The sequence below is a fragment of the Pipra filicauda genome, unplaced genomic scaffold (assembly GCF_003945595.2).
Source record: "Pipra filicauda isolate LSUMZ 115617 unplaced genomic scaffold, ASM394559v2 scaffold1202_size43710_pilon, whole genome shotgun sequence".
Classification (NCBI taxonomy): Eukaryota; Metazoa; Chordata; class Aves; order Passeriformes; family Pipridae; genus Pipra; species Pipra filicauda.
The window spans coordinates 10854-22715 of NW_024103655.1; the positions used below are offsets into that span (position 1 = coordinate 10854).

The 11862-nt window shown below is 37.9% G+C and overlaps 1 protein-coding gene across 3 annotated transcripts; it reads right to left on the reverse strand.

Annotated features, from left to right (window-relative positions):
• Positions 1-912: 912 nt before the first annotated feature.
• LOC113994027 (E3 ubiquitin-protein ligase Mdm2-like) lies at positions 913-11501 on the reverse strand. 3 transcript variants are annotated; one of them, XM_039386872.1, is made up of 9 exons: positions 10905-11501; positions 10416-10549; positions 10210-10259; positions 8928-8995; positions 8684-8777; positions 6249-6406; positions 5108-5263; positions 3759-3836; positions 913-2350 (listed from the first exon to the last, which is right to left on the reverse strand). In XM_039386872.1, the coding sequence occupies exons 1-9, from the start codon at positions 10911-10913 to the stop codon at positions 1781-1783; spliced, it is 1317 nt and encodes a 438-aa protein (XP_039242806.1). In that variant the 5' UTR covers positions 10914-11501; the 3' UTR covers positions 913-1780. The 3 variants fall into 3 exon arrangements, with proteins under 3 accessions (XP_039242806.1, XP_039242802.1, XP_039242809.1); XM_039386868.1 differs by having other exon boundaries at positions 6249-6409; XM_039386875.1 differs by lacking the exon at positions 10416-10549 and having other exon boundaries at positions 6249-6409.
• Positions 11502-11862: the final 361 nt, after the last annotated feature.

Below are 11862 nucleotides of genomic sequence, written 5' to 3' on the forward strand. Positions count from 1 at the left end.
CTTGCAATTAAGAATTTGACAAAATGTATACACCTGGGGTTTGTATTTGTTTAGTTAAAATGAATTGCTAGAACTTCAGACACACCAGGATCTTTTAATGGTATTAAAAAAAAAAAAAAAAGCTCAAATATACGAACAAAATGTGACTGATCCCAATAATTCAGACTTTCCCTATGAAGGTATTTCTCTGCAGGCAAGTCACAACCAAGGATTTACCAAGTCTCTCCTGGACATCTTTATGTCCTTTTCCTAGGCATTCAGGCATTACCTGGAGGTAATGATAGCAGTAAAAGTCTTTGCGCCAGCACACAGGCATCAGCAATTCTATACTGGTGGCATTGGAAAGCTGTTGAACCTTGGCCTGCAGGATAGTAACACAATGCAATTTCTTCATTTAGGCTACATCTCCATTCTTGGACCTCCCCTGACTGCTTATTTGCCATTCCCTGTTGGGCAGATGATTAGCAACTACCTGTAAAAATAAAAGGTGCTAAAATCATACAGTTCCTCTTGTAATCTAGTTTTCCAAAGGAATAAATATCACTCACTGGTACAGAAACTCTCCATGTGAAATACAGCCGAATGATTTTTACCGTATCCCACAGGAAGATACCAGAGCTTACACACGCTCAGAGAACTATCTTGAACACCCCAGTCAGTCAGCAGACCCCTTGAGAACAGAACTGCTAAGTTTCACCAAGTTTTTGACCAAGTACAGTGAAGGGACAAGAACTAAAAGCAGTAAAGGACAGGTCCAATGAGACCAATTTTGAGTTCACCAAACACCCCACAATGGATTTTCAGAATTCTTGTGATATAGAAAAGAACAGTTTGACTTGGAAAGACTACTGAATTTAAAGAATGTCTATGTGAACTAGAACTGCACAACTTATTTGTTTCTGCAGATGAAGATGGAATTTTTTCTATTTTTATTCCAGTCAATGTTCTGCTGAAGTCAAAAACAACTGCAGAAAATTATTCCCCTAATATTGCCTGATGAGACTCCTCCTTTATTTATCTTGCCTGTTCAAGTCTTCTCTCATGCTCCTAAATTAATAATAAGCATACTTGGGATAGTACAGACCTCCAAACTCACAAAGCATTTAAAATGTCAGTTTCTTAAGACATTTAAGAGAGAACTGTATGACTGAACTTGGAACAATGACTTCTTAGGGGGACACACAGCCCTGAAGTTTACAATGCACACTATAAAAATAAAAGACATACAATACCCTTCTCTTTTTCCAAAGCCTTAAATTATCTTCTATCGCATTTTTCTCCACTTCCTGGTAAGATCTCCCCCATAATTTGCCTACTTGGAGGAATTTAAGACAAGACTATTTATTCTATTGACTTATTCAGTATGGTCTGATTGAGCCTGGTATCTTCACCAGGCAACAAATACTGGAACCTGGAGAATCTTCTACCTTCTTAAGACGAGGAACTCGCATAAGTGAATGCTTCAACATGTGTCTCCTCTCACAATCATTGAACTGAGGTTTTTAATGTGTGTGTTTAATACAGTAAAAGAAACGTCACTAACTTGCATGGAACATTACACACCTGGAGAGGGAGGTGATTTACAGGACTTGGTTATTTCTACTGACAAGGATTGAAAATCTCCAAGTTGATTTATGACTATTGGGCAAACCTCTGAACAACGCCAGTGCATTTATGTCAGCAATTATTTTTCATACCAAATGTAAAGAGACCCAAAATACTAATTTTCCAATAAGAATACAAAAATAGTTTCTCTTGCAGCTTTCCAGTCAACATCCACCTAACTAAAATAAGTTAGTACAATCATTTGTATGGGTTGCCTGCACACTGGGCAGGGTTTGTTCCTCTTCTTAAGCTTTTTTGCGCACGTGAAACATGACATGAGGTGTCCCGTTTTGCCGTGTACTATGCAGCCATTTTTAGGTCTGCTCTGACATATGACACAGGGCTCTATGCTGGTAACAGGCAGACTGGATTCCAGGCTTTCCTCTTTGTCTTGCATTTCTCTCTTCTCAGGTTCCTTATGGTCGTCCTGACTGCTACAGAATAGGCTGCTTGATGTTGATGGCTGGGAATAATCTTCACTTTCCTGGGACTCGGAAATTTGTACTGCTTTCTCCTCATTCTCATCCACAGCTGGTTCTTTATCTTCAGTCATTTTTGTTTTCTTGCAGTCAGGAACATCAAAACCTTCTTCAGACTCTGCAGGGAAGGAACCTTCTGATTTGCTCTTTTCCAATTTCTCACTCTTTTCATCTGGAAGCCAATCCTCGCGTAGGGCCCAGCATCTGTGGCAATGTCGCGGAAGCGGAGGATTCATTTCGCTACATTCAGGACACTTCCAATAATCCTTTAGTGAATTAAAGGTTGGAACAGCTTAAGCTACTTGGAACACATACAACTGAAGTATTCAGAGACTGTAAACAATTTACTAATGTCAAAATAATAATTATGTTGAGCTATTGACTTGTTTATAATTTTAAAATGCCATTCAGTGTCTGGCCCCATTTTACCATTCTAGATTACAACAGTTCTTATTTTAAAACAACTCTGATTTTCTTTCTTTTTGCAGTAGGTTTGTGACTAGAACAATAACAATTTATTATTTCTTATGCAAATCTGCAGAAGCCAGACCACAAAAATCTTCAGAGAACCTCACAAAAAACTTCTAATAAAATGGTCACCGTTCCTCTTCTTTTTGAGAATGGACTTCTGAAATGGGAACTACTCAAGACTGAAGGGACCTATCACCTGTAGGATGCTAAGCTGTTGGTGTGCAAAATGGCCAGGTGAGGGCACTCTGACACAGAGGTACAAGAGAAAACACCAGCCAATAAAAAAACAGAAGTGAAAAAAGGGGAAAAAAAAAAAATCTTGCATCACCATCTCAGCGGATACTCTATGGACTACACTGAAAATAAGCCACTATATCTTGTTAAAAATACATTTAATTCTTAGAAGTAATGCAAGCCTAGGGGGAATCAAAACATAAAAATCACCCAAAAATTATTTAGATGAGTCCTGAGTAACATCAAAAGCTTAAAAGACCTATTCTAAATCCTAAAAATAACATACAGGCCTCTTTTACCACACACAAGTACTGCTATGTTTTCAGAAGGTGGCCAGCCCTGTCTTTCACAAACAGAATAACGTCCCTCAGTCCTACAGACCATCAAGGGACTGGAACACTTCAGACAGTTCTGGAAAACAACTTTATTTAAGGTTCAACTGTGAAAAGCAAATATAAATGAGGTACCCTGCATTTTAATTCTACTGTGTGCTTCAAGACCCTAAGTTTCTTCCCACACTTCAAAAATGGTCTCACAGAATATAGAAAAAGCCTCTCTTAATTTTATATTACTGTTCTGAAAAAAGGTTTGCCTTCACATCTGTATGTCAGAGATACCTTAATTCAGGATGGACAATAAAACTAGGTATTCTGATTTATAGGAAAAGTTTTTAAATGTACATGACCAAGATTTTTTCATTTTGTGCAGAAAGTCAGATTTAGGCTTCAAATAATTTCCTTTGGAAATGATTTCCTTTAGGAAGCTTACTAGTTATAAAAAAATCAAGGTTAATAATTACATGTTCAATAATTAAAATATTGCATTGGAACCTTCAAGCATATAAGAAAAAGTCAATTTGATTCTTAAAAAAAAAATCACTGGTAGCAATGGAATTCATCTATACTTCTTGATCTCTATTCTGTCAGTTCACCCAATTTATGATGTTTTACTTGACAAGTTTTTACTCACAGCTAGAGAAATCTCTGGATCTTCATCAAATGAATCATCATCACTATCTTCATCCTGGTAAATAGTCAGCTGATAAACCTGGTTTAAATGGGAAAAAAAATGATGTAACTGTTTTCTGGCATTCAATTAAAAACCCCAAATATTTTTAACCTTATAGATTTTCAGACAGGGAGCTACTGGAGAGCCTCCAGTGATGGGCCACTAAGATTATTAAACAGATTAGAGGAGCTCCAGAGGAGCCTGGAGAAGGCTCAGGGCAGGTGGTGTCTTATCAACATATATAAATAGCTGAAAGGAGGGTATAAGAAGAGGGAGACAGGCTCTTTTCAGTGGTGGCCAGTGACAGGAATAAGAGGCAACTGGCACAAATTAAAACACAGGAGGTTCCCTCTGAATGTCAGCAGACACTTTTTACTTGCGGGTGATCGAGCACTGGCACAGTTGCCCTGATCATCTCTGAAAGACTCTATCCTTGGAGATATTCAAAACACATCTGGACACGCACCTGGGCAATCAGCTCTACCTTAGCCAGGGCTGGGGGATAAGATGATCTTCAGAGGCCCCTTGCAATCTCAGTCATTCTGCAATTCTCAAAACTACTGCTGGGAGCAGCGGCACACCCCAATCCTTTCTTTCTCCAAATTACTGTCTTATCTCAGGGTGCAGCTCTGCAGCGCTACACTACAAGTTGGTGTACATCAGTACAGTCAGTCCATTCAGCCTCTCAAGTACCACAGTCATGTATGTCCCTGGTGAATTCTGCCTCTGGTACTTACCCAATCTTGCCATGAGCTGATTAACCTCTCTAAAGTAACAGAAAACTAACCCAGAAAAAAAACTCCGCATAAATTCTCACTTAATTCCTGACGTTCCATGTATCTAGACCTCTTGAAAATTATGGTAATCACAGTTTTACTGTCTTCTTCCTACTAATGAAAATTTCTAAAACTGTGGCTCAGCATCAATATGAAACATTTGTATTCACAGACGCAAATGACTTGGAAGTATCCCTTTGCAAAGAGTTACTAGGTAAGTTTTCATTCAATATCAAATAATGTCAAAGGTCAACTCATACTTCTATAACTAAAAATACAGAAAGACTCAAGTATGCATGCTGCCTTTGACTCTAACAGCTAGTGAGTGAAGTTAAACACACAGACTTTTCCTACATAGCCTGTTTCAGAGCCTGCAGAAAGCCTCAGCACCGTCTCAGTTACTTCCTGGTGTGTGTATAATGGTGACCCAACTGCACTGACATGTGGTTGGATTTAACGAACAACTGGGTGCAAATTTTCCCTCTCACCAACCCCCCAAGGTCGAAAAAATCCCCAAGCAAAATAAATACGTACCTCATCATCTTCATCTGTGAGCTCCTGCCCTTCTTCATTATGGCTATAATCTTCTGAATAAATGGACTCAACTTCGAACTCTACACTGAACTGGTCTGAAACAGACCTGTGGTCAAACCAATCAGAGTTCTCGCTTAATGAACTAGCATCAAGATCCTGGGAGAAAAGAGAAAGTACATATTTAACCTCACCAGTCCATATACATAACCATTACTGTTAAAGCAGCTCTTAAGATAAAACTGTGCTACTCAGTTTAGTTAGCTATGGAAGAAATAAGACCAGTGGCTGTTAGACAGTACATCTTCTATGAGATAAATTATAGGTAGGTAAAAATAAAGCTAGATCTGAAAGCCTTTTGTTGACTCTGTAATAAGAGGCTGCAGTCAGCCTATAGCCAGCTTGAAGACTGCAGTTACTGTTTCACATAGGCTCTCCTAAAAAGTGAAAGAACAGATACAGGAAGATGCTGTCTTTTGGCTGCATGTCATTAAATTCTCTGTTCTCATCAACTCTGCTAATCTTTTAATTTGAGACTGTGGCTAAACAGTCTTCCTATAAAATAGGAAGACTGAAGATACGGTATTAGTTCTGTCAATTCAGAATACAGTATGTGACTGGGAATACTGTTAGTTTAGCTCTTCACAACTTAAATCTCATCACAGGTAACTTGCCTTGGTGTTTGTTGAAAACAACAATATGAAACAGTAGAGGCTTGAAAAATGAATACAGTGTATCATCAACATACATACTACTGAGTACAGTTACCCAGGCTGTACCAGAACTACCAACTAATTCTGAATTATGGAACATCTGTGACTGCTTTTCTTCTCTTAACACTTACTTTAAAACACAAAATATATCTGACAGTTTTTTCAACGCTGTGCCAAGCAGTAAGGGTCTTGGTTTTAAAGAAAACTCAAAGTTAATATTTAAAAAAATTTCCCTTCAGCTTTGTCAGCAGATCTATGAAAGACCCCACCCACACACTATCTTTTCTTTAATCCTCTTTTCCTTCCTCTCACACCACTGGAGGCACTGCTGCTTTTAATTAAGATCATGATGTTTTCAGATGCATATTTGCACTTGTGGCATTTGCAAAATTTGTACCATAAAGATATTTTATATTTATACTTTGACTTACGGGAATGGAAAGAGAATCTGTTGAATCACTGCTATTGCTTCTTTCATGGCACAGACCACTGACTACACACCATGAGAGACTTTCATCAAACGTCAACGAAATGCTGTCTGACTTGTGTCGCTTTCTTCTGTCACTATGCAGATCATCTGAAGAATTTTCTTCTGGGCATATTCAAGAATTTTTATTACTCCAAAAACAACTATGCAATGTGCAGTTTTGAATATTCTTAACAGAAGTTTAAAATATAATTTACTTATAAAGAAATCTAATAAGATAACTCAGTATTATTTCTTGAGGAAAAAAGTAAAGGCACCAAAACTTATTCAAAAAGACACAATAACACTGATAAATATGTAAAGTGTGAAACATTCCTGAAGCCAGTATTTCAGGGGCTGGGTTTCCCCACTTGTCCCATCAGTACAGCTTGAGAATAGCAGCATCCACATGCAGGAAATAAAATGATCACAAATTTGGAAGAATTTTTACTCCACACATGACACATTATACCCCTCCTAATTTTATGAAATAGATCTTAATTGTCCTTGCTCCCTCTACAGTCAGTAGACAGAAGGGCACTTTCAGAGAGCTTCTGAGTCCATCCCAGAATTTGTAGGGAGACAGAGCAACTAGCTCCCAGGTCACAGGCATACAGAATTCCTTGTGCTAAGCAAGGTAAGCTCAGGTTCAAGTTTCAGACACCTGAACAAATTTGCCAATGATTAGTTCCACTATATGTAATTGTATTCACTCAACAAGATTTTTGCAATAATCTGTTATAACTTTCAACTCACACTAGCAAAAAAATCTTCAAGATATACTACGTAAAAATTGAACTCTGAGAGCATTGCTTTATGCTGTGCCTATTAAGTATGCTTGGTTTGAAGGCAAAAAGACAATGCTTTTTAAATCCATCACATTTTGAAACAACCACCAGAAGCAGCATAAGGAGTTGGAGTGCAGCATTTTAGGGATAGGTAAGTAAAAATTCAGTTCCACTGACTTTTAGAGTGTTTGGTAAGAAACAATTTTATTAAAAAAGGTGCTGTAAAGTCAGTATTTAAGTGCAGTGGAGTGAAAACCCCCCAAGATGCCTGAAAACTTGGTTTAACAGACCTCAGTATGAGCCTGCTGCCCCACCACAGGTGCCTTTTGCACCCACCCTCTATTGCCCAGCCTCTCCCTTGCCTTGCAGAACACACTGTGACAATCCATGAGTCTTCAAGTCTTGAATCTTTCATTGTAAAAGGAAAGAGAACAAAACACTTGTACATACTTTGAGACTTCTCTTACTTTCCCTTGGTGCTTCTTGGCTCAGTCCCTCTCTTTTCTTTTTTCCGCCCTGAGAGCCCCACCAAATTTGGAGCCCCCAGGCCCAAGGGTTGCTCCTGTCCATCGTTGTCCTCATTTAGTTGTCCTGGCTCCATGCTGTACTGATACTGTATCACCACAAGGTTTCTATACACTATATAAAGGGCTCCAAAGGAGCTGCTACTATCCCAATTTAACAAGAATAGTGGTTTAAAAGGAAGATTTCCTATAAATTAGAAAAAAAGTGTATATAAAAACACTATATTAAAAGAAGTTTTAAAGTTGTAACAAACTAATAAATGGATGCAAAGACAAGAGTTAATAAACAGACCTACAATAAGTAAGCACAACACAGCACCTCATGTGCTCTGGGTCATGCCTAAATATTACAGGTTGTGCTGTTTAACCGAGGCTTTCCATCCCTTCACTAGTTTTAGTTACAACATTAAAACGATCTTTTAATTTAGTGCAAACCGCTCAGCAACGCAGCACAGTTTTTGACTGACTGACATAACAGTGACCTACAAGGAACACAAAAAATACTACTCAAAAGCTGAGGAACTGAAAAATGTTCCCAAGCAACTGAAGATGTTCTATGCAGCGACAGGTTATCACTGCCCAGATAATTACTACCACCAAGTCGTGAGGTAAGACAAGTGATGGAACAAACTAATGTAAGAAATTCCACAAAATAGTATTTAAGTAGAACTGTAGAGAACACTTCCACTGAGAAACTTATTCAGGTTTATGCTGACTGGCTTGTTATTGCTAATTATAAAAAGAAACATTTCATATTTTGAAAATGTATTTGCCAGTGATTATTGAATAACCACAGCAAAGAAAAGACAAAAAGGAAGCAAATATGATATTTAAGTTACCAGATGTTTTAATAAGTGCTTAATGAACAATCAGTTACCTAAACATATCCAAAGTCACTGTAACATGACACTGGAGCGATGCAAGGAATCGTGTTTTTCTTTTGAGGCTGAACATTTTGTTTTAGATAAGCAGAGAAACATGAATACTACTATCTGTCAGCCTCTGTTCAGTCATCAAGGCAAAAGAATGTACTTTTTCCCCTAAGTGTTCATGCTACTGAAAGCTCTGCACCATAAATCTGCACATACCAGATTCACTGTGTGTCCTCCTCCTAGAAGATGTAGTTGGTCGGGAAGTCACGTTCGATGAAGTCTGCTTCTCTTCTAACTCTTGCATAGACTCCTGATTAACAGAAATAATGAGTAAGCCTGAGCAAGAATGTGAAGTTAAAGGCTAGAATCAACTAATTACATCTAAACCATTGACACTAGCATGCAAACTAAACAGAATTTACAACTCAGAACATTTATTAAAATAAAATTAAAGTATCACCTTAAGAACATTTTCTTCTTCAAGCTGAGATCCGGCATCATCCTCAGGTGTGCCACCAAGTGTAGAGTCTGAAACCAAACCAAACCAAACCCCGTAAAACAACATAGCAGAAAAAGTTAATTTCAGGCTCAAAAAGTAAATTCTATATAGAACTTAACCCCCAGACATTTTGGAACAATGGAAAAAAACACACTGCTCCTTTGCTTTTCGGGTGTGTGCAGCACCTTCCCTGTAACAATACTGAAGTGGGAACATGGGGAGAAAGAAGAAATGTCAACCGCAAAGCAGCTCAGAATTTCATTATAAACGGCTTCAAATGAAGGCTGTTCATGAGCTGTGATTCTGCAGATATGAAAGAATACAAGCAGGAAATGCAATACACTTCTTCCTCTACAAAGCGCTTTCTACTAGCTATCATGTTGTGGGAACACTGAATTAAGAAGACAATTAATAGAAGAAAAAATAGCTGTTGTTGATGGTATATGCTTACTATCAGACAGACCCTGAATTAATAAAGACTCTTAAAAAAAAATTTGAGAGATAAATTTTAGTTTGCAAGCATAACAATAGGGATAATAAAGAGAGCATGTTTCCCATCTTCAGCATTTGAATTTGCCTTTAGGAAGAATCAGAAACAAAGGGTCTCTTAATACAGATTTATAAGCCAATTTACAAAATGGCTTCCATTGTTTAACTTCTGGTTCACACCCTGTATGAGGCAAAAATTACAGCTATATTGAGCATTTTTATACTGCAGGACAGATGACTGTATATAACAATTACCAGTTACCACAAAGCTACTCTTTTAAAGTATACAGATCTTTCAAAACAAGACTCAGTGTAGCTGAGGGTGACCAGTTCTAAATACAGAACTTTAACAGAAAAAAAATGAACAGCACTTGCCCTGACTTTATTGCTGGCACAAGTTCAAGAAGCTAGTTTTTTGTATTAAAACTTTTTATGTTGTTGAGGGCTTTAGCTGTAACAAATACAAGCAAATGACTAAGTTTTCAATTTAGTACTCTTTTTGTTCAGCTCTGATTGTGTTTGTTCTGGTTCTAGTCAACAAAATTATCCAAATGTTGCTCAGAATTCTTTTCTGCCCCAGAAGAAACAGTGTTTGCTTTGAGTCACTATTTATGACTGCTCTGGACAGCAGTGGGTAAAGCCAAATATCTAATAATGGACAGATCACCGTTATCTGATCACTACCTGCAAGATGCATTATATATTTTCCCTACTGCTGTTTCTCAAAACAAAATGGCCTCCTAAACTAGCTTACCTTGTTGATTGATTGCTATCAGATTTCTGGAAATCATCGAATATAGTCTCCTTAAATGGGAATAAAGAAAGAATCGTTGCAAGTTAGCTACATGGAATCATAGAAGAGAGCTTACCATCTTCAAAGATGCAGAGTTTAAAAAGGCCATACACATTGTGTTCTTCATTATTTCCCAACCAGACTCTCAGAAAATAATCTCATTTTACCTGTGTTCTTTTACTGAAAAGCTTGTTACTCCAAATAAATCCCCCAGGAGATCATTTGCACAGTGTACAATATGTTGCTGTTTTTCATCATATAATTGTTTAGACATAATATATTGTCCAATATAGAATATTACCTGTACAATAAATGAAATACACAGACATTAAACACCCAGGTTGTTGTTTCAAGATTAAGAGAACAAGCACATTAAATACACTGAAATTTGCTCTTCAAACTCTGAATGCCTAGAACTCCCTTTGAGCTGACAGATTTTCATCTATCATTCCCCAAGAACACTGCTATTCTAATCACCAGAAATTTTTGTTCACGTTTTTGAGAAACTAGCTAAATAACCAGTTACAGCAGGAGAATAAACGCAACATCTTGTTTCAATAATTTCTAGATAAGCTATGAACTACACTGCCCCCCAGTCACCCAAACAATGTATCTGTACTCACTGTAGTCTACCTTTAGTGATTAAAAGTTCTCACCTCCTTCATAGTAAAAGTATCCTTTTCTGCACCAGCTAACTTTAACAACTTCAACAATAGTGGCTTTGGTTTAACCTGTGAGGGCAAGTAGAAAAACAGCACCAATTATCCACCAAGAAAATGTAACTTATACAGGTTACGTTCCTCCTTCTGTATTAATCTGACATGCAAACACACAACTATATGAAAACAAATCCACAATCAAATTTTTCACTTTGCAAAGTTAAAAAGCAAATAACATGAACAAAATGATACTAAACTTTTCATACACCTTAGCTCAAAAGTCCATCTTAGCTCAAACCCGTCTTTTGTTGTCTCCTAGTTTCAGCTGGGATAGTTAATTTTCCTCCTAGTAGCTGGTACAGTGCTGTGTTTTTTGATTTAGTAGGAGAATAATGTTGACTACACACTGATGTTTCTGTAGTTGCTAAGTAGCTACACTAAATCAGGGATTTTTCAGTGTCCCGTGCTCTACTAGTGAGAAGGTGCACAAGACACTGTGTGGGCGTATGGCCAGGAGAGCTGACCTAACTGGCCAAAGTATGTTCAGCTGACCTGAACATACCACAAAATGTCATGGGGTGAGTTGGTCGGGAGGGACCGATTAATGCTTGGGGATTGGCTGGGTATCAGTAAGCAGGTGATGAGCAACTGTATTGTGCTTCACTTGTTTTTCTCAGATTTTACTACTCTCCCTTTTCTTTATTATTAATATACTTTATTTCAACTATTAAGCTGTTCATATCTCAACCCACAGGTTTTACCTTTTCTTCTGATTCTCTCTCCCATCCCACTGCAGGGGGGTGGGGTGGGGAGCAAGCAGCTCCGTGCTACTGAGTTGCTGGCTGCGCTTAAACCTCAACATGCTGGTAAGTAGAGATTCCTTAATTTGAGCTACTGGATTTGTTTATTAGTTCCAAGTACAGGGCTGGGTCCTGGGGAATTCAGCTTCACTTCT